A 22,732-nucleotide genomic window follows, 5' to 3' on the forward strand; every position below is an offset into this window, starting at 1 on the left:
GACGCTGCTCTACTTGCTGAGAACCTCCAGTGTTTTTTGTGTGTGTTGCTCTGTATTTCCAGCATCTGCAGAATCTCTTGTGTGAACGATTCCCAAACATTAATTTTTCAAAGCACCAAAATACCAGGAAAAACAGTTGATGAATTAATCCCAGGAAGTAGGAATGAGGAAAGCAGCTTCGAAATTCCCACAGCATGAGATAGCTGAGAGAAAAGATGGGATCTCTGCAGGATTCCAGCTGGTCAGGGCTTTGGACACACATTCTTCATTTGAACAGGATTAATTATTCAAGTGAAATGCATTGGTTTTGCATTGAGCCACCACCCAGTCAAAGTGCCAAGATCAGCAGGCGTGACCTGGATCGGTAAAGTTGTTATGAGCAGGAGTGGAGAGGACCCTGGCATTAGGAGTAACAGAAGGTGTTGTAGGGGCGGACAGCAGGCTGGGCAGGAAAAAGCAACAATAAGCCGATTAAAACTCTGCCTTTTTTGGAACATTAGAGAGAAAGTTTAGTTTTATCTGTCACACGTAGATAAAAATATTGAAACATGTAGTGAAATGCGTCGTTCGTGTCAATGAGCAACCCAGTTTGAGGATCCACTGGCGGTAGCCCGCAAGTGCTTCCAGCGCCAGAGTAGGATGCCCTATAATTTACTGACCCAAACCTACACATCTTTGGAACATGGGAGGAAGCCTTGGCATCTGGAAGAACCTCTCAGAGCCACGGGGAGAACATACAAACTCCATACAGGTAGTGGCGGGAATTGAACCCTGATCATTGGCGCTGTGAAGCATTGCACTAACTCCTACGTTACCGTGCCACCCATTGGAGGCAAAGTAAACATCAATGCTTGGGTAACAGCAGCATTTGCTGTTCACCTGCCCAAAGTTGCTGCAGCATTATTGGACTTTGTGCAAAGTTAGTCCACCCTGTAGTACGAAGATGAGGAGGAATCTCTTTAAGCAGAGGGTGGTGAATCTGTGGAATTCACTGCTACAGTTGGCTGTGGCATCCAAATCATTGGATATATTTAAGGCTGAGATTGAAAGAATCTTGATTAGTCAGGGCATGAAGGGATACGGGGAGAAGGCAAGAGATTGGGGATGAGAGAGAAAATGGACTACTATTATTCATTTTTTATTTGCACAACTTGTCTTTGATTATTTGTCATTCTTTAAGTCTATTTTTCATCGTGATAGAAAAGTACAGCATAGAAACAGGCTATTTGGCCCTTCTAGTCTATGCCAAGACATTCCAATCAACCGACACCACAGCCTTCCAGACCTCTATCATCCATGTAGCTATGGAAACCTCTTAAATGTTGCACACACCACTTCCGCTGGCAGCTCATTCCACACTCTCACACCCTTTGAGTGAAGAAGCTTCCCCTCATGGTCCCCTTAATCTTTTCACCTTTCACCCTTAACCCATGACTTCTAGTTGTACTCCCACCAAATAATAATCAGTTCTATTGCATTTCTTTATTTCCTTGTGAAATGCCTGCAAGGCAATGAACCTCAAGGCAGTATATGGTGACATACACAGTGAGTGAGGCCTCGTCAGTCAGGGTTGACCAGGGATATTGTGTCCCAGATCTCTAGATACACAAGCCTGGGCAGTACAATATGGAGAGCAAGCTGTTGCCCATCTAGCGAGCTCCTCCTCGCCATGCATCTGAGAACCCAAAGGAACAGCGGAGGCCGGTACAGTTTGGCACCAACAGCATCACAGGAGTTGCCGGTCAGCATTGAACTCAATGTAGGACTGCCTTACGGACTCCAGCTCCGGATCTTTCCCTCGGGGTTTACTCCGAAAGCCTGCCCCATGAGGTTTGAAATCAGAGTTTTCCTTCTCTTAGATAAGTTGTCAACCACAGCTGACGAGCCCCAGCTGCCTGAAGCGACTGGTTTAAAGGGGCCAGTAACCCAGCCTTCATCCTTTCTCCTGTCAGTAGAAATGGTTCTGCCGGGCTTAGTAGCTAAGCCACACGTGAAAGCCAGGAGCTAGACCTGGCTGTCAGAAGCTATTTGAGGCGCACACCATTGCGAGCATTTAATCGGTAGTGAGAGCTTATCCCCATTACCACCCCTGGCTATAACAAACTTAAGGAACACAGTATATACTATATTAATAGATTCTCTTTAACTATGACTTTGAAAATGTATGGTTGATGGTTGGCACAGATTTAATGGGCCAGAAGGTTGTCCCTATGCTACATCTCTCACTGAGCAAGACAACGGCTGCTCCAACTTGTACCTGACCTGTGACCTTCTCTAGTTATCAAGTTCAAGTTATCTGACTGTACATGTATGCAACCAAACGAAACCGTGTTCCTCCAGAGCACGGTGCACCCACCAACATACATCACACAGCACAAAAAACAAAATATTACCACAAATAATTTATTAAAATATTGTTCAAAATGCATGTAGTGCTCAGCACAGGTAAACAGTAAACAGCAAACAGCTCGCTATCCAAGTGATAAGACCTCGGTGTTTGCAAGATATTCATTAGTCTTGCAGCCTGAGAGAAGCAGCTGTTACCCAGACTGGCAGTCCTAGTCCTGATGCTCCCGTACCTCCTTCCTGACGGCAGTGAGTCGAAGAGACTGTGGGGTGTAGGGTTCCTCAACAATACTTCAGACCCTTCATATACAATGCTCCGGTAAATGACACACCTAGTGGGGAGGGACACCCCAGTGATCCTCTCGGTGGTTTTTACTATCCTCTGTAGGATCTTGTGGCCTGATGCCTTGCAGTTTCCATCCCATACAATGGTGCAGCCAGACAGGACACTTCCAATGGCACGCCAGTAGAATGACTTACCCCAGTTATGACTGACTGGTCCATGCCTCTGAAGATGTGGGAAGGAAGCAGGGAAAGGGGACTTGTACTTCACAGAGGAAATGCAGGATCAGCAACCCAAGCAGCTTTACCCTTGGCAAGACACACAAAATGATGGAATTCAGCAGGCCAGGCAGCGACGACAGAGAAGAGTAAACAGTCGACGTTTTGGGCAGAGAACCTTCAATCAACTTTTTCCTTCCAATTTTAGAGAAATTATTTGAATGCATGGTGATCTGTGATAGCCATGCACCGGCAGACAAAATGCACTGAGGTGGTCTGGAAGACTCTACAACAGTGAGTCAAAACTGCCCAAAGCATCACTGGCACCGCCCGACCCACCATCAAGGACATGTAGAAAGGGTCAGTAACATCATGAAGGATCCCACCCACCCTGATCTTGGACTGTTTGCTCCACTCCCATCAGGGAGGAGGCTACATAGCATCCACATCAGGACCAACACTCAAAAACAGTTACTTTCCCCAAGTAGCAAGGCTGATCAACACCTCCACCAATTCCACCACCACAACTTTATTACTTCCCGTCAGTCACCTAATGTAATTATATTTATTATTACTATTTATTCTTTATCTTTGGTAGTCTTTTTGTACTGCATCAGATCTGGAGTTGTGCACTTGCGTGCAGGAAATCACATTGAATAATCCTGAATCTTGAAAGTACTGATGAATGCAGTATCAACATTACCCAGCGGAGTGTCTTGACCAGCTGCATCACCAGTTGCTATGGGAATTGCAAGGCATCTGACCACAAGACACTAGAAAAGATTGCGAGGACTGCTTAGAAGATCATCGGGGACTCTCTTTCACCCATCAGAGATATTTATCAAGAGCGCTGTGTACGCAGAGCCCTTAGCATTGTCAATGATCCTTCCGATCTGTCCAACAATCTCTTTGACCTCTTAGCATCAAGCAGGAGGTATATCACAGCATTAGGACAAGGACTGTTAGGATGAGAAACCGCTTTTTCTCCCAGGCCACAAGACTAGTGAACTCCCTGACACCACCCGGGTCTAATCACGTATGAAGCGCCAGTAGCATTACACTGTTTACTTTTTAACTTGTAAGTGCACTTTATGCTAAATGTCAGTCGTCTGGAATATACTTTATTGTTTGTTAATTTATTTGTGATAATGTTACTCTGTGTTGTCTGTGAGTTATTTGTACTGTGTTGTGCGCCTTGGTGCTGAGGAATGTTGCTTCGTTTGGCAGCATAGATGTATACAGCTGAAAGCACTCTTGCTCAGTACTAGAATACAGTTATTTCCAATGTAGAACTCTAGAATTTAAGCAACACACATCAAAGTTGCTGGTGAACGCAGCAGGCCAGGCAGCATCTGTAGGAAGAGGTGCAGTCCTGACGAAGGGTCTCGGCCTGAAACGTCGACTGCACCTCTTCCCACAGATGCTGCCTGGCCTGCTGCGTTGACCAGCAACTTTGATGTGCGTTGCTTGAATTTCCAGCATCTGCAGAATTCCTGTTGTTTGCTCTAGATTTTAAGCTGTTTACAATTTATGAACTACAATACCTACAATATTTATTCCGTAATAATAAACACAGGAGCTTCTGCAGATGCTGGAAATCCAGTGTAACACAAAGTTCCAGGTTCAAACTAACTTTATTATCAAAGTATATGTATGTCACCATATACTACCCTGCACTTCATTCTCATGCAGGCATTCACAGTAAATACAAAGAGAGACAACAGAGTCAATGAAAAACCTCACACAACAAGATGGACAATCAGCCAGAGTGCAAATGACAACAAACTGGCAAGTACAAAACAAATTAAAAAGAGGGGTATGTAAACCATTATGCTGAAGCTCCTCAAGTACTCATTCAACTCTGCTTCAAAGTTCAAATTAAATTTCTTATCAAAATACATATATGTCACCACGTATAACCCTGAAATTCAGTCTTGTGGGCATACTCAATAAATGTATAATAACCATAATAGAATCAATGAAAAACCACACTAGCTTGGGCGTCAACCAGTGCACAAAGACAACAAACTATGCAAGTACAAAAAGAAAGAAATAATAATAATAAATAAATAAACAATAAATATCAAGAACATGAGAGGTAGAGTCCTTGAAAGTGAATCCTTAGTTTGTGGGAACAGTTCGGTGATGGGGCAAGTGAAGTTGTGTGAAGTTATCCCCTCTGAAAGAAGATCTAGTTCTTTCTTGGCATATATGACAAGTAAGCTCTTCTCGGGCTTCTAGCTGGGCACAGGTATCCATTATAACCGACCTTTCAAAGACAAACTCTGCCATCTTCTTCAGAGATGATGCCTGGGCATGTCAAGTCTGGTGGTATTTATAACCCTGTAGTCCATCCCTCCTGATTGGTTAGTCCTCATCCAATCAGGTTTCCGCTCTCCCACCTTCATTAAAATTGAATTCCAGTTCTTACTGGAGTGAGATCTTCGTCTTTGTTAAAATTCCTTTCCTTTAGTTTTCTTTCAATGGCTTCCTTTAGCAGGCGGTCGCAAAAGCCAGTGGCATGACACAGTAGTTTTGTGTCACCAAAGTCAATCCCATGGCCATTGTAAACGCAATGTTCTGCTACTGCTGATTTCTCTGGGTAATCCAAACAGATACACTCCTGTGCTCCTTGATGCGGGTTTCCACCGTGCGTCCCATCTGGCCGATATACGCTGCTCTGCGTTCACAGGGAATCCAGCCAACCCGAGTCCCAGGTCATCTTTGATCCACATAAGCTGTGATTTGAGCTTCTTTACGGGTTTGTGGATGGTATTAATCTGGTATTTCTTCAGGATCCTGGCGGTCCTTCCAGAAACCATGGAAACATAGGGAAGACAAGCAGTAGCAATGGATTTCTCCTCGTTGTTAGCTTTCCTGATTTTTTCCAGCAGCCCAATTGATTTCCTTCACCTTGTAGCCATTCGGTAGGAATGTCGTGTGTAATTGTCTTATTTCCTCGTGGAGACCCTCTGGGTCTGATATACGTTTCACACAGGAGCTCAAGAAAAGCAGCTGCAATCTGTTCAAAGCTATGAAGGCTGTGAAACAATTTTTTTTTGTGCCACACTCTGCCAGAGCCTCGGCGACCATTTTTTCAAGTGGTTGTCTTGGAGGAAAGATTCTGTGAGTGGTTCCCCCCCCCCACCCCGCCTCCGTCCTTCTCACAGCGCAGTTTTTTTTACGAGGCCAAGTTGCGAACTCGACACTCAACCCGGCACGGATGGAAAGCGTGCCCGGAAACGACCTGACTGGGTTCGAACTCGAGAACCTTCGTTTCAGAGTCCGGCGCTGATGTGACTGCACCACCAGCCGGGGGAAACAATACAGGGACAAAACTGAGTCAAGATTCACAACGAATAGCACACGTGACTGGTGGCAAGGGTTACATACCATCGCAGCCTTCAAAGCCAAAATTAGTACTGCCACCAACATCGCGGCCTCTCTCCCAACTGAGCTCAATCGCTTTTACACTCGGTTCGATGGCGCTAACTCTGAGCCTCCGAGGAAAGCCACCGCTACAACCTGCAACCTGGTCATCTCTGAGGCTGAGGTACGCAGGTGTTTCCAACGAGTGGACAGTCGCAAGGCTGCGGGACCAGACGGCATCCCAGGGCGAGTACTCAGGATGTGCGCAGCACAAATGGCTAGTGTGTTTACTAACATTTTTAATCTCTCCCTCTCCCAGTGTAGAGTGTCCTCCTGCTTCAAATTATCCACCATTGTCCCTGTACCCAAAAAAGACCAAGGTAACATGTCTGAATGACTGGTGTCCTGTCACACTCACCTCAATAATAACCAAATGCTTTGAGAGGCTGGTCAAGGATTACATCTGTAGCTTGCTACCACCCACACCGGACCCTCTACAATTCGCCAACCAGCACAACCGATTGACAGATGACACAACAGCCACAGCTCTACACACCATCCTTACACATCTGGAGAAGGATGCTTATGTGAGAATGCTGTTCCTGGACTACAGTTCAGCATTCAACACCATAATTCCATCCAGGCTCGACAGGAAGCTCAGAGCCCTCGGTCTTGACCCTGCCTTGTGTAGCTGGATCCTGGACTTCTTGTCAGATCGCCACTAGGTGGTAAGGATGGGCTCCCTCACCTCTACCCCTCTGACTCTCAACACAGGAGCCCCTCAGGGCTGTGCACTAAGTCCCCTCCTTTACTCCCTGTATACCCATGACTGTGTTGCCACCCACAGCTTTAATCTGCTAATTTGCCTACAAGACTACATTGATTGCCTTATCTCAAACAATAATGAGGTGGCCTACAGGGAAGAAGTCATCTCTCTGACACAATGGTGTCAAGAAAACAACCTCTCCCTCAATGTTGCAAAAACAATGGAGTTGGTTGTTTGGGATGAATGGAGATGTGCTAACCCCTATTGACATCAATGGATCTGGGGTTGAGAGGGTAAACAACTTTAAGTTCCATGGCATCCACATCACTGAGGACCTCATGTGGTCTGTAAACACCAGCTGTGTGGTGAAAGAGGCACAACAGCGCCTCTGTCACCTTAGACAATTAAGGAAGTTTTGTATGGGCCCTCAAATCCTAAGGACTTTCTACAGGGGCACAACTGAGAGCATCCCGACTGGCTGCATCACTGCCTGGTATGGGAACTGTACCTCCCTTAATCGCAGGACTCTGCAGAGAGTGGTGCAGACAGCCCAGCACATCTGTAGTTGTGAACTTCCCATGATTCAGGACATCTACAAGGACAGGTGTGAAAAAAGGGCCCAAAGGATCATTAAGGACCTGAGTCATCCCAACCACAATCTATTCCAGCTGCTACCATCCGGGAAATAGTACCACAGCATAAAAGCCAGAACCTACAGGCTCCGGGACAGCTTCTTCCACCAGGCCATCAGACTGATGAACTCATGGTGACTTAAGTGTATTTCTATGTTACATTAACTGTTCTAATTATTATAAATTACTATGATTGCACATTGTACATTTAGATGGAGATGTAACATAAAGATTTTTACTCCTCATGTATGTGAAGGATGTAAGAAATAAAGTCAATTCAATTCAACAATCAAAGTCGAAAGAACTGCTTTACACTGGGAGGCGTGATAGTGGCCATTATTGTTGATGTACAAGTCCGTGTGAGTGGGTTTCCAATAGACACCATGTCCGAGGCTACCATCCAGTTCCTGTCGTATTAGAATCAGTTCATCGCCCTTACACCCCAAATGCTTCTTTAGATACATCAATGACACCTTCGTAGTGTGACTCATGGACTCCAGACACTCCAACAGTTCCACGACCATCTGAACAGTATACATCCAAACATTCTATTTATGTGGTTTTTCTACTTCGATTAACTGTGCATAAACTATTTCAGACCCGGACAGTCTTCCTGAGGAAATAAGACGATTACGCATGACATTCCTACAGGACGGTTGTAAGGTGAAGGCAATCAATCAGGCCCTTAAAAAGAGCTGACAATGAGGAGGAACCCGTCCTTAATGGCTGTCTTCCCAATATTTTCATGGTTTCTGGAAGGATCACCAGGTTCCGGATTGGTACCATTAACAAACCCGTAAAGAATCTCAAGTCACAGCTTATGCAGGTCAAGATGACCTGGAACTCAGCTTGGCTGATGTTTACAGGATTCCCTGTGAATATGGAGCAGCATATATCGGCCAGACAGGACACACGGTGGAAACCTGCATCAAGGAGCACAGGAGGTATATTTGTTTGGGTTACCTGGAGAAATTGGTGGTAGCAGAACACTGCATTCGCAATGGCTGTAATGTGACAAATAAAGCAATGACTTTAATGGCAGAAAACTAGTATGCTGTGCCAATGGCTTTTGGGACTGCCTGGTAAAGGAAGCCACTGAGATAAAACTAGAGGGAAAGAATTTCAACAAAGACAAAGGTCTTGCTCTAATAAATGGAATTTGATTGTAAGCAAGGTGGGAGAGCAGAAACCTGATTGGATGAGGATTAACCAATCAGGAGGGACAAACTAGGAGGGTATAAATACCACCAGACTAGACATGCCCACGCATCATCCCTGAAGAGGACGGTAGAGTTTGTCATTGAAATGTTGGTTAATATCAATACCTATACCTGGCTGGAAGCCTGAGAAGAATTTATCCCCTCTAGTTCAAGAGCCTGATAGTTGAGGGGTAATAACCTGGTGCTACACAATCAAAATTCTGAAGGAACTCAGCAGGTCAAACAGCAACTCTAGAAAGGAATAAACAGTAGACATTTTGGGCAGAGTCTCTTCATCAGAACATATGTATGCCTTTCCATGCAGCAAATGAACCTCACAACATACAGAATCTTGATAATTTATGCAGAACGTGAACAGTAAAAATTTCCTTACTAAATCATTTTTGCTGTTGCATTTTTCACAGTAAATAAAATCTCTAAGACTTTCATTTTACAGACTGTATGGATTATATTAAGTATCTGAATGTATTTCATGGATTATAACAGAAGGCTCTGGAGGTGTGATCTTCAAGAATCACTTCCCTTTCATCCATGGACAAAAATCAATCCTGTTGTTAGAAGGTGCAAGACCACTGCCCACTATTTTGGTTCTGGAATATGACTCAGAGGAGATGGGATGTTTTGTTGAAATTCTCTAAAATGTTGGTGAGGCAGAGAATTAGATACAGTTCTGGTCACCTGCCCACATATCTACTAAAATGCTGTCATTTCAAGTAACAGCAAGCAATAATCTCATGATAAGCTGCTGTTGGATGCCCAGTAATGTAGCGGTTAGCACAACACTTTTCTGTGCCAGCGATCCAGGTTCAATTCCTGCCACTGCCTGTAGTTTGTATGTACTCCCCATGACTGCGTTGGCTTCCTCTCTCGGTGTTCCAGTTTCCTGCCACATTCTCAGGGCATACCGGTTACAATTAGTGGTAGGGCGATCACTTGAGTCAAGTACCATGTTGTCCTAAGACAGGGGCTCGCAACCTGGGGTCCAAAGACCCCTGGCTTAATGGTATTGGTCCATGGCATTCAAGAGGTTGGGATCCCCTGTCCTAAGGGGTTGTCTGTTGGTGGCTTCTCAGCTGGCTTGTAGGATTAGTAAGTTGTGGGCATGCTACATTGGTGCTGGACACATAGTGACACTTGCAGGCTGCCCCAGCACATCTTCGGACTGTGTTGGTTTCGATGCAAGTGATGCATTTCACTGTAATGTGACAAATAAAGCCATGTTTTCACTTTCAGAAGGTAAACAATGCGGGACGGGACAGAAAAAGGCGGGTCACAGCACGACTTACGTTCCATGTCTCGGACAGAGCAGCTCCTTGACTCTGTGATTCTCTACAAAGGTCCGTGACAATGTTTGCCTTCTAAATCAGCTTACCTCCAGTGCTTTTGTTGACGCTGGTGGTCTCTGCAGCTCCAGGGAAAACATGCCAATGCTGTAAGCCAGATTGTGGAGCTCCAGTCTTTCACTCAGAACTATCAACAAGAAGGCAGCTTTAGCCAGCGTGTTGGTCGCAATCAGCGTCTGCTTGTGAGTTGAAACTTTGTTCTTCTTGCCCTGAAAGAGAAACCCACATTGGTAGCAATTCAATGTTTGTGAATAAAAAAATTTAACACAGCAGCATTAAGGTAAGATAAAGCACTTTGACCTAAAGCAGGAGAAGTTCATTCACGTTCAATTTCAAGTTTATTGTCATTCAACCATACACGTACATACAGCTGATCGAAACATTGTTCCTCTGGGACCAAGGTACAAAACACAGCACATACAGTCACACACAGCAGAGGTAGTTATGATCCAGCACATACAGCCACAAAATAACAGGGCCGGGAGATTGACGTAAAGTGTGAGGTGCATGTTTCGTAAGACAGTGTAATGTTACTGTCACTATTGTAATAAAACAAGCAGTCATATGAATATGTGAAACAGCAGCAATAAAAGATGAAAAGTGACAAGTGCAGGATAGGAGTGTGTCGGTGAGTTGGATGGGGGGGAAGGGGCAGGGAGGGTAGGAGGGCATTCAGACAGTGGGTACATGTGTGCTGGGTGGCAGCAGGGTATTAAGAAGTCTCAGAGCCAGACATTCAAGTCTAAGTCTACTATTCAACCTGTTAGCCATTAGACTGACCCTTCACCTCATTTCTATCCTTTGATTTCCACAAGTACAAAATCTTTATCAACCTCAGCGGTGACAATAGTCGATTCCAAGGGTTCACACCCACCTGGTTGCAAAGACTCATAACCAATTAATAAAATGTAGTACCTGGTTCTATCCCCATTGGTCCCATCCTGTGTCTCTTTGTAGTTGAAGGCCTGTACTGCCATCACTTCACCATCATTTTCCTTACTTATGAGGAAGTTCAAGGCATTCCGCCCGTCGACCTTTCCTCATCCCACCTGTCGACTTCTCCCCGTTCTGTCTGTCATCTTTTCCCCGTTCCATCTGTCGTCTTTTCCCCATTCCCCTGTTGACCTATCTTGTTCCACTTGTCAACCTTTGCCCATTTGCCCTCTGACCTTTCCTCTGTGCCCCCTAGTGACCTTTCCCCATTAACCCTGCTGACCTTTCCCCATTCCACCACTGACTACCTACTCCGGTATCAAGGTCTTTCCATCAGAAGTTAATGAGGCAACGTTTTATGCTTCCTCCACTCACTGTACCTCACTCAGTACATGACAATAACAAGCCAACTTACCAAGGGGAAACAGGTCCAGACCCTCAATCTCCTAAATTGCCTCCTAAATCACAGGTCAAAAGGTTAGAAACAATCAACCATTGCCGTGCTTTCTTACCTTAGTTTGTGGTTGTTCCACCTTTAAATCCGGAGGATTGGCCAGCAGGTCCCTGGCAAGGTCAATCGCCAGTCGACACGCTTCGTTGTTGTAGCCATGCGCATAAAGTGCCTCAGCACAGGCAAACAGCACCTGGAGAAAAGAGTGTTAAATTACACCGGTGTTGTACCAACTAGACTGGAGGTCGCACCAGGCAGGATGAGGTTTGGGGGAGATACAGGAGCCTTAGGTCCAACTCTCAGGTTCAGAAACTGTTACTACTCTTCAACTATCAGGTTTCTGAACTGGCATGGATAGCTTCACTCACCTGAACACTGAACTGATTCCACAACCTACAAACTCGCTTTTAAGAACTCTACAACTCATGTCTGCAGTACTAATATTGAGAACATATGTGTTTACATGTTCATATACAACACATATACAGTTATTTATTATTTGGCACATGGCCAAGTGGTTAAGGCATTGGACTAGCTACCTGAAGGTCGTGAGTTTGAGCCCCAGCCGAGGGAATGTGTTGTGTCCTTGAGCAAAGCACTTAATCACACATTGCTCTGCGACGACACCGGTGCCAAGCTGTATGGGTCCTAATGCCCTTCCCTTGGACAACATTGGTGTCGTGGAGAGGGGAGACTTGCAGCATGGGCAACTGCTGGTCTTCCATACAACCTTGCCCAGACCTGCACCCTGGAGAGTGAAAACTTTCCAGGCGCAGATCCATGGTCTCACAAGACTAATGGATGCCTAAAAAAATTTATTTATTATATATAAATACTTATGTAACCCCCTCACAGTGTCTTATAATAAATTAGGCTCGGTAGTTATCTCTGACTCACGGCCATGTGACTCAGCAATGTATGGTTAATGGTGCGATGGCCATTTCCAATAAACAACACATGTCTAGGGTCAGTATGATTTGGGTTCAACACACGGGAAAGTTGGACTATTTCATCAAAGGAATGAAAGTTATAGTGAATGATAAACAAATATTTCACCATGCACAAAGTTATCATTCCCCAGGAAATAACGGATCTTACACCAGCATAAACAAAGTGTTTACAAATACTTCAACTTTAACAAACAGTTAACAGAAAAAGGATCCATTACAGTTAAACCACTCTATGATGTGCACATAAACTTTAGAGCTCCTTGCTGTGTAGTTGTGAGCTTCACTTTAATTACTCACAGAGCTGAACCCATGTTCTGTGTGGAAAGCACCAGCCACGATTCGAACTTTCCTCAAAGTCTGTTACGACTAACTGGCTAACTCGAAAGAATCTGCACTTCCTCCATTGAACTATTTGACTGCACAAAGAAGTTTTATAATGTGCCTGTCTTTTGGGCATTTTCCATCGTGCTCCTCTCCACACCTCACTTTTCCCCCAACTCCGGCAAAAGAGACACAAAAACCCATGTTCTCCCAATAGACAGAATGGTATGAAGACAAACCTGAATGGCCGATACATCATTCCTAAGCTAATCAAATGACTCATTATCTCAACAGAAAACGAAATGCTCGACTGTAAAATTAGATTACCAGAACATACTGTGTTTTACAAAAAAATCTTCAGAAAATAAAATCCCCAACAGTATAACTGTATAGTATAATAAAACATGTTCTTAACCAGGGTTTTACACATTTTTAAATATATACAGTACACATCTTTTTATTTTCACTATTTGTCTTCTTTTGATCTGCAGATTGGTTGTTTATCAGTCTTTATTTATGTCTAGTTCTATTGCATAGATCGAGTGGAGCGCCAGAGGCTTTGGCCCCGGGTGGAAATGATTACTACAAGGATTCGTAACTTTAAGGTGATTGGAGGAAAGTATAAGGGAATTTCAGAGGTAGGTCGTTTTTAAACACAGAGAGTGGTAGGTGTGTGGAATGCACTGCCAGGAGTGGAAGAGGATGATACATTTGGAGCATTTTAAAGATTCCTAGATAGGTATATGGATGACAGGGAAACAGAGGGCTATGTAGAAGGAAGGGTTAGTTTGATCTTAAGTGAGGTTAAAAGATTGGTTATAAGATCATGAACCCAACAGTCTGTAGTGTGCTACTATATTCTATGTTTTAAACACAAATTATTTTATCATCCTGCATTTTTAGACATATGTGTAAACAACATGGATTCAGATTATGGAAAATTGTGATGCAGATCACCTTCGTGGTGCCTATGCTGCCTCAGACTGCTAGATTACTGCAGGAAACAGTAGGTATGGGCTTTCAGAATGACGTTGCAGAGTGCTGGGAGAGAGGTCCAATTTCACAACTGGCATCAGTAAACAACAGACACAAAAAATGTAAATGCTGGAATCTGGAGCAACAAACAACATGCTGGAGGAACTCAAGCAGCAATAGAGGAGGGAATGAACTGTGGAAATATATCTGTAATCCTGAAGTTTTTTTGAATGTATAACTTTTGTAAACTGTAGTGTGACAAAATAGAACCTGTGTCATCCCAGAGTGCTTTGCTGGTTTGGATGGAGGCTTACACGATGTCTGTGTGTGTTTTAAGGCAGTAAGTGTATTTACAACTGTTTTGACAACAGAGAAAAACAGGACACAGCTGTGATGGGGGAAGAAGCCTCAAAAGACAACTGGATTGATGAAAGAACAGATGCCTGGAACCAGAGGCGGATCCAGATAAAAAAAAGTTAATGTATTACTGGTCTCTGTAAAAGTAGAAAAATGGTTTGTTCTGAGTTGCAAGATTGAAGCTACTTTCCAAACAATTTAATGTTTGGAGGTAGAGCTTCCCTTGTAAAAAATAAAACGCGCTTGTAACTTGATCCACACTGAATTTGTTGTGGTTCTTTTTTCTATATATTAGAAGATCTAGCTAAACTGTATACGTCAGGATAGTCACCGCTTCAAGCTGAGTGTAAATAGTTGAATTTTTTTTATATTAACACTAATTTGGCAGGAGGAGAAGATGGCAGCATGATGCAGCGCGCGCAGCTCTCTGGTGAAATGATATCGTTTCTGTTAAATAGGGGCCGTGGACAATTTTGATTTGATGAAGACAGAAGTGAGAAGCAGAGGAACATCTGGAGAAATTTCTGAAATGCCTGGTTCGCCGCTGTTGTTACTGTGTGATCGAGAATCTCTGGAGGGTAGGCCCCAAAATCCCCAGCTTTGCCTGCTGCTGGTGACCAAGGCTGAGGTCGAAGCGTTCAGATAGAGATGGCGCCCAGTATTCAGTGTCGGAGGGCTGATTGGAGGCTCGAAGTTTTCGGATGACTCAGAGTCGGACTGTGGTCAGGCATGGTAGGGAGAGTTTTCTTCCTTTTCCCGTCTGCGTGAGATGTGGGACTTCCGAGAAACTTTGAACTTTTTTACTGTGCCATGGACTGTTCTTCATCAAGTTATTGTTGCACTGTTGTAACTATATGTTATAATTATGTGGTTTTGTTAATTTTTCAGTCTTGGTCTGTCCTGTGTTTTTGTGATATCACACCAGAGGAATATTGTATCATTTCTTAATGCATACATTACTAAGTGACAATAAAAGAGGACTACGTATCCTCATAATCTAATCTAATTTTTTGTGGTCATATATTTATTTAACAGATAATTCACACAGTAAAAAGTCATGGTTAAGAGAAACTAGTGGAGATAATTTGTAGGAAAAGCATATGAACCAGGAAGGTGGTAGTTGAAGACAGAGTGCATTAAGGTGGATAAATCCTGAGGGGCTGACTAAGTGCATCCTCAAAATTTGTGGGAGGCTAGAGAAGAAATTGTTGCCATTATGGAATTTGAACTTATTTCTACATTCTTGAACAAGAATCTGGAGGAAATCTGTGCTTCAACGAGCAACTGTGAAGGGAATGGACAGTCACTCCTTCAGGCTGAGTGCAAATAGTTGAATTTTTGTAATAACACTATTTTTTTGTGGTTATTTGTCTGCTGCCATGATGAAATTTGAACTCATAATTGCTACGTTCTTGATACTGAAAATCAAAAGCAAACAATTGTTATCAAAGTGAAAGAGAGCTTTTACCTCCATTCGATTCTCCTGATCAAGGGGCTTTAAACCAGCAAGGATGTCTTGTTCCTCTTCATTGCTTTCCTCTGGTTTTTCCTCTTCTTTGGCCTCCTCCTGTGGGAGGTAATAGACCTGATAGTCATCCTCTCCCACAGCCGGGTCTTCTGCAACCTCTGGGGCTGGCCTTTTCGGTGAGTCGGTTGTGCTCTGGGTGGCCATCTCCCTGTCGCTCATACCCTCAACCTGCTCTGCGGCCCGCCTTTGAGCAAGCTCGCTGTTTGCCTCAGGCTCGAAGCTGTCAGGGAAGAATCCTTCATTCTCATCCGGGTAGAGGTCCTTGAAATTGCTGGCTGGGTCGTCAAAGTCAAAGGTGTTGCATGCCTCAGCACCGAGGGCGAGATTACCGTCGTCCAGCCCCAGCTCCGCCAGATCCGGCTCAAGCGAGCTGTCCTCACTGCTCGTCCTCCGCTTTCCTGAATGCTTGCTGGTCGGGAATTTCGCCTGAGGTAGTTTGCACTTGCTGGTGCTCAGTTTGTAAGTGGGCTTGTCACCATCTGCCACTGGCCTGCCCAGGCTGCAGCGAGTGGTCTCAGAGGCCACTTTCCTCTTGGCCCCACTGTCCTTTGGCCGGACCACCACCTCATGCGGGCTCCGGCCTTTATCGGTTAGAGATGCCTTGGTGCTGACCACATCTGGCCCATGAGGCTTGGCCACCCCGGTGCCCCCACCTTCACCGGCCACCTCGGCACTCGGGGCCTCCCCACACCTCTTGGTGCTCTTGTGCTGCATCACCTTGGCCCAACAGAAGCCGCTCTTCTTCTCGGCACTGTTGTAGGTGATTCCCGGAATGGGGAACGCCTCTTCCCAGCTGAAGTAACAGGCCTCGACTGCAGGCTTGAAGCCTTGAAAGAGCTTGTCCAGCAGCTTGCGATGCTGTCCCCTTTTCACAATCTCAATCACCTTCAGATGCCACTGTCTCAGCTGTGTGCAAAGCTCCTTCCTCCTGTAACAGCAGGGAGGCCAATCAGTCAAGATTATGAATTAAAGTATAGTATAAATTGTAAGACACAGGAGCAGAATTAGACCTGAGTCTGCTCCACCATTCTACCATATTTTCCCTCTGAACCCCATTCTCTTGCCTTCTCCCATAACCTTTGATGCCCCTATTAATCAAGAGCCTATCAACCTCCGCTTTAAATATCCCCAATGATGGCCTCCACAGCCATCTGTGGCAACAAATTTCACCGATTCACCACCCTCTAACTAAAGAAATTCCTCCTCATCTCTGTTCTAAAGGGTACATCCTTGTATTCTGATGCTGTGCTCTCTGGTCCTAGACACCCTCACTATAGGAACCATCCTCTCCACACTCTATCTAGGCCTTTCAATATTGAATCCATTTCAATGAGATCCACGCCTCCCTTCATTCTTCTAAACTTCAGCGAGTATAGGTCCAGAGACACCAAATGCTCCTAATACATTAACCCTTTTGTTCCCAGGAACATTCTTGTAAGCCACCTCTGGTCTCTCTTGTGTAGTTTAAAAACAAGGGAGAAAGAAACAAAAAGGACACAGGGACAGTTACCAAATTTTTGGCATGTGTTTTCTTTAAGACCCATTGCCAACAGGGAAAAGTAATTGCCATTGTGAAGTAAGACACGAACACTGAGGCTGGGGACAAAGAGAAAGGGTGAAAGTGGGCGGAACCTTACACAATGCTCATGTCTTTACTGATGCACCTGCTATGACAAGTGCTCTGCCCCTGACTGGGAGTTGATAGGGTAGTTAAGTGCCCTTTATGAGTCAGGGGATTGAGCTCAAGAGCTGCGAAGTGACGTTGCAAGCTCCATAAAACCTTGGTTAGACCACACTTGGAGTATCGTGTTTAGCTCTGGTCGCCTCATTATAGGAAGATGTGGAAGCTTTAGAGAGGGTGCAGAGGAGAATCAGTAGGATGCTGCAGGATTATAGAAAATGTCTTATGAGGAGAGGTTGAGCAAGTTCAGGCTTTTCTCTTTGGAGTGAAGAAGGATAAGAGGTGATTTGACAGGGGTGTACAAGAGACATTGATGAAATGGACAGCCAGCACCTTTTTCCTAGGACAGAAATGGGTAATACCAGGATGCGTCATTTTAAGGTGATTGTAGGAAAGAATAGGGTCAGAGGTAGACCTTTTATACACAGCGAGTGGAACACACTACCAGTGGTGATGATAGAGACAGGTAAATCAGGGATATTTAAGAGACTCTTAGATAGGCACATGGATGAGAGAAAAATGGAGGGCTATGGGGGACGGAAGTGTTAGATTGATCTTAGAACATGTTAAAAGGCTGTGGACTGAAGGGCCTCGACTGTGCAATAATGTTCTATGTTTGATGCAATTCCCCATGAGGTTTCTTGGAATCCATTTCCACATCCCTACAAAGCAGTACAACGCTTTCCTCGCCTCTGCGGGCGGTGGAACATAATTAACCAGAGACTATAAGGTGGATTTAGACAAGTACTTCAGAGAGAATAATTGACAGGATTATGCAAAAGGCAAGGGGACTGGTCAAGGAGATTGACTTGATATGCCAAATAGCTTCCTACTTTGATTTAATAATTCCATTGATTCTGATGTAATCAGTTTAAATTCCACATAATTTTATACAGTTTGGTCATGTTACTAAATGAAAGGCATAAAATATCAGCCTTTATCTCCAAATCCAAAACTTCGGCTCTGGCTTCTCTTCTCCCGTCACTGGGGGTCCCTCGGCCTCTTAAGAGGAAGGGAAATGTTTACCTCTGGGGGCTCATGGTGGGGTCCAGGACAGCGAGCCTCCACAAGACCACCATCTCGTCGCACATGCTGGCACAGGCGTGAGCCGCCACCTCAGTCTGGCCATTACTGCGGCCCGTGTGGCCACTGGCACTGCTATGCGAGGCAGACGTTCGGACGCTGTACCACCAGCCAATGATCTGAGGAGGAAAGAGACCAAAGCGTCAACCAACTGGGTAGAGAGAGCAAATGAGATCTGACCATTGAGCTGACAGGCTGCATGGGAAACATGTCTTACACCGACAATTCATTACAGCCACAGGGCAGAGATGGTTTAGAGCCGGAGTTCCCAACCTGGGGTCCAAAGACCCCTTGCTCAATGGCATAATAAAGGCACAAAAGATGGTAAGATGTAGGAGCAGCATTCGCCCATTCGAACCAGAGTCTATTCCACCATTCAATCATGACTGATGACACGTCTCAGTCGAATCGTCGACTATTCATTTCTTTCCACCTGACCTGCTGAGTTCCTCTAGCATTTTGTGTGCTGCTCTGGATTTCCAACTTCTGCAGAGTCTCTTGTGTTTATTTAATCCTGGATAATTATTTTGTTCTTAACTCCATTCCCCACCTTCTTCCTGTAACCTTCCCTCCCCTACTAATCTGTTATCTGTATAGTAAAAGCTTGTCCTCCACTGTCCTCTGTAGCAACAAATTGAACAGATTCACTACCCTCTGGGAATTCCTAGACTCCTCCCACTGAGCGAGGCTTCCCCTCCACATTCACTCTGAGAAATCAGAAAGAAATCGGGACATCGATCCTTTGGGCAGAGAGCGCAGCAAGACCTTGCGATTAAACTGACAGGCATGATCAGGAAAACCATCTTACACTAACCCTTCTGCAGTCACAGTGGCAGCCGTAAACAGATTCGGATCTATCATGTGGACATTGAAACACACAGTGAAATGCTACGTTCGCATTAACAACCAACACAACCCGGGGGACAGCTTGCAAGTGTCAGCACACATTCCAGAACCAACAAAGAATGCCCACAATGTTCAGCAGAACAACACAAGCACCAACAGCAGAACAACAACAGCTAAGTCCCTTCTCCTTCCACCCACCCACCCACCAACACAGACAGTCCTCCGACCCCAGGACAAACTGTCTCTGTGTCCAGTGGGCTCGTGACCCACAAACAATGGACTCCCATAGGGGATTGCTGGAAATCCTCCAAGACCAACCCAATGAAAATAAAACCCACAGATGCTGGAAACCAGTTCTCCTTCTTCAGATCTATCAGACATTACTGATCCCACAGTGGAAACCAGTTCACCTTCAGATCTACCAGACATTACTGATCCCATAGTGGAAACCAGGTATTCTTCCGCAGATCTATCAGACGTTAATGATCCCATGATGGAGTCACTTAATATGCAACCTAATGTACAAGCAAAAAATAAGCCGCACTGTGCACAGCAGCACCAGAGTATTAAAAGTGAGGTTTGAAGCTGGGTTGTCAGAACTGGGCAAAAGCAGAACTAACCACTGTAACACTGTGCCACAGCACAGACATGCAAACGCAGGTGAGCACTTTGCATCAAACCCCTTTCAATGCACATAGAGAGGATATTGGCTACACTGAGGGAGTCTAGGACCAGAGAGCACAGCCTTAGAAAAGAAAGACGTCCCTTTAGAATAGAGTTGAGGAGGAACTTCCTTAGCCAGAAGGTGAATCTGTGGGATTCATTACCACAGACAGCTGTGAAGGCCAAGTCATGGGGTACACGTAAAGAAGAGAATGATAGGGTGCCAAAAGTTAAGAGGAGAAGGCAGGGGATGGGGGTCAAGAGGGATAACAAATCTGCCATGATAGATTGGCAGAGAAAACTCAATGGGTTAAATGGCCTAATTCTACTCCTATGCCTCCAAGTGAGGTCTCACCAGTGCTTTATAAAGCCTGAACATTACATCTTGCTTTTATATTCTCATCATTAAATCTCTCCACTTTCCACCCAGAAACAACCTTCACCATTTGCTCTCTCATCTTCCTTTATATTTCAGTTTGTTCTAATCTTGTTTTCAGTTCTAATCAGCCTGAAGCATTACCACTGTTTCTCTCTCCACAGATGCAGCCTGACCTGCCAGAGAATTTCCAGCTTTCCGTGCAGGGTGATGAATGAAGACTTGTTCTAGATGTTGGTAAGTGAGAGCAAAGTCAATGGTCTAAACTTAGCCTGAGTCTCACCTGCTCATATGTCAAACATTGGTCGGTCAGGATCTCAAGTAGAGGTGCCGCATTACTGTCACGTCGTTTAAACATCTCACGGACAATGGAGAGAAGGTTCCAGATGCCTTCTGGTTCTCTTCCACGAAGAGGTCGCAGAAGACAAGCCCACTCGGCAGCAGCTGGCGGCTCCGTCGATGACAGATACAAAGAGTTAACATCACTGCAATGAGAAAAACAATATGGATTAGAGACCCCTGAGAGCCAGAAATGACCTTCTCTTGCAAACATCTACAGATCAAGCTGGAGAGTATTCTGACTGGCTGCATCACCATCTGGTATGGAGGTCCACTGACAGGACTGCCAGAGGCTGCGAAGGGCTGTAAACTCAGCCAGCTCCATCACAGGCACAACCCTCCCCACCACTGAGGACATCTTCAAAGGGGCAGCATGGTAGTAGAGCAGTCAGTGTAACACTACCACAGCCGTTGTCTGTAAGGAGTTTGTACTGACTGCACGCGTTTCCTCCTGATGTTTCAATTTCTCCCACATTCCAAATTCGTCCGGGCTCGTCGTCAAGTGGTAACATGAATGTAATAGGACAGCAGGGGCTCATTGGATCAGAAGGACATGCTACTGTGCTGTACCTCTAAATAAAAGAGGTGGCACCTCTAGAAGGTGGCAACCAATACTGAGGACCTTCTCCACACAGTACGTGCTCTTTTCTCATTACTACCACATAGGTTGTTTGCCCGTCTTGTTAAGGTGCATTGACTCTATTGGGTTTCTTTGTACTTACTGTGAATGCTGGCAAGAGAATGAATCTCAAGAATGTATATGATGACATATATGTACTTTGGTCCATGGCCTCCTCTTGTACCAAGATGAGACCACCCTCAGGGCGCAGGAGCAACACCTTATATTCCGTTTGGGTAGCCTCTAACCTGATGGCATGAACATTGACTTCTTCTGGTAAAATAAAATTCCCTCCTCCTCCGCTCTTCTTTTTTTTTTATATAACTTATTTTTTATTGAAGCTCATCATCAAACATTTCCATAAGATGTATTTCAGATATTGTACATATATATCATATAGTCATATATGCCACAAACCTCAACAGAATATTTATCTGAGCCTCTTACCTCTTCTCACCTCCCCGATTTCCCTCTTCCTTCCCTTTCTCCTGACCCACTCTCCTCTATTTACCTTTAACTTTAATATACTCAGCAGTAGGAACACTGATGCAACACAAAGTATTTCAACAATTTTTGGTGTCTTTCACAAAGTCCTAAAGCATGGCAGACAATAGACAATAGGTGCAGGAGTAGGCCATTCGGCCCTTCGAGCCAGCACCACCATTCACTGTGATCATGGCTGATCATCCACAACCAGTATCCAGTTCCTGCCTTATCCCCAAAGCCTTTGATTCCGCTATCTTTAAGAGCTCTATCCATCTCTTTTTTGAAAGCATCCAGAGACTTGGCCTCCACAGTCTTCTGGGGCAGAGCATTCCATACATCCACCACTCTCTGGGTGAAAAAGTTTTTCCTCAACTCCGTTCTAAATGGCCTACCCCTAATTCTTAAACTGTGGCCTCTGGTTCTGGACTCACCCATCAGCGGGAACATGCTTCTAGCCTGCAGCGTGTCCAATCCCTTAATAATCTTATATGTTTCAATAAGATCCCCTCTCAGCCTTCTAAATTCCAGAGTATACAAGCCCAGTTGCTCCAATCTTTCAACATATGACAGTCTCGCCATCCCGGGAATTAACCTTGTGAACCTACGCTGCACTCCCTCAATAGCAAGAATGTCCTTCCTCAAATTTGGAGACCAAAACTGCACACGTACTCCAGGTGTGGTCTCATCAGGGCCCTGTACAGCTGCAGAAGGACCTCTTTGCTCTTATACTCAATTCCCCTTGTTATGAAGGCCAGCATGCCATTAGCTTTTTTCACTGCCTGCTATACTTGCATACTTGCTTTCAGTGACTGATGTACAAGAACACCTAGATCTCGTTGTGCTTCCCCTTTTCCTAACTTGACTCCATTTAGATAATAATCTGCCTTCCCGTTCTTACCACCAAAGTGGATAACCTCACACTTATCCACATTAAACTGCATCTGCCA

At 44.8% G+C, this 22,732-nt stretch overlaps 1 protein-coding gene across 3 annotated transcripts in view; it reads right to left on the reverse strand.

The window, feature by feature from the left end:
* The window catches only part of zswim8 (zinc finger, SWIM-type containing 8), a 186,559-nt gene that overhangs the window by 66,729 nt on the left and 97,098 nt on the right, over positions 1–22,732 (reverse strand). For all 3 annotated transcript variants that reach the window (XM_072282863.1, XM_072282862.1, XM_072282864.1), the window contains exons 9-13: positions 20,625–20,826; positions 18,400–18,575; positions 15,633–16,620; positions 11,623–11,754; positions 10,207–10,386 (exon numbers count right to left, since the gene is read on the reverse strand). In XM_072282863.1, coding sequence (XP_072138964.1) covers positions 10,207–10,386; positions 11,623–11,754; positions 15,633–16,620; positions 18,400–18,575; positions 20,625–20,826 — 1,678 coding nt within the window. The remainder of the gene's footprint in view (positions 1–10,206; positions 10,387–11,622; positions 11,755–15,632; positions 16,621–18,399; positions 18,576–20,624; positions 20,827–22,732) is intronic.

This window comes from Mobula birostris, chromosome 18, assembly GCF_030028105.1.
Source record: "Mobula birostris isolate sMobBir1 chromosome 18, sMobBir1.hap1, whole genome shotgun sequence".
Classification (NCBI taxonomy): domain Eukaryota; kingdom Metazoa; phylum Chordata; class Chondrichthyes; order Myliobatiformes; family Myliobatidae; genus Mobula; species Mobula birostris.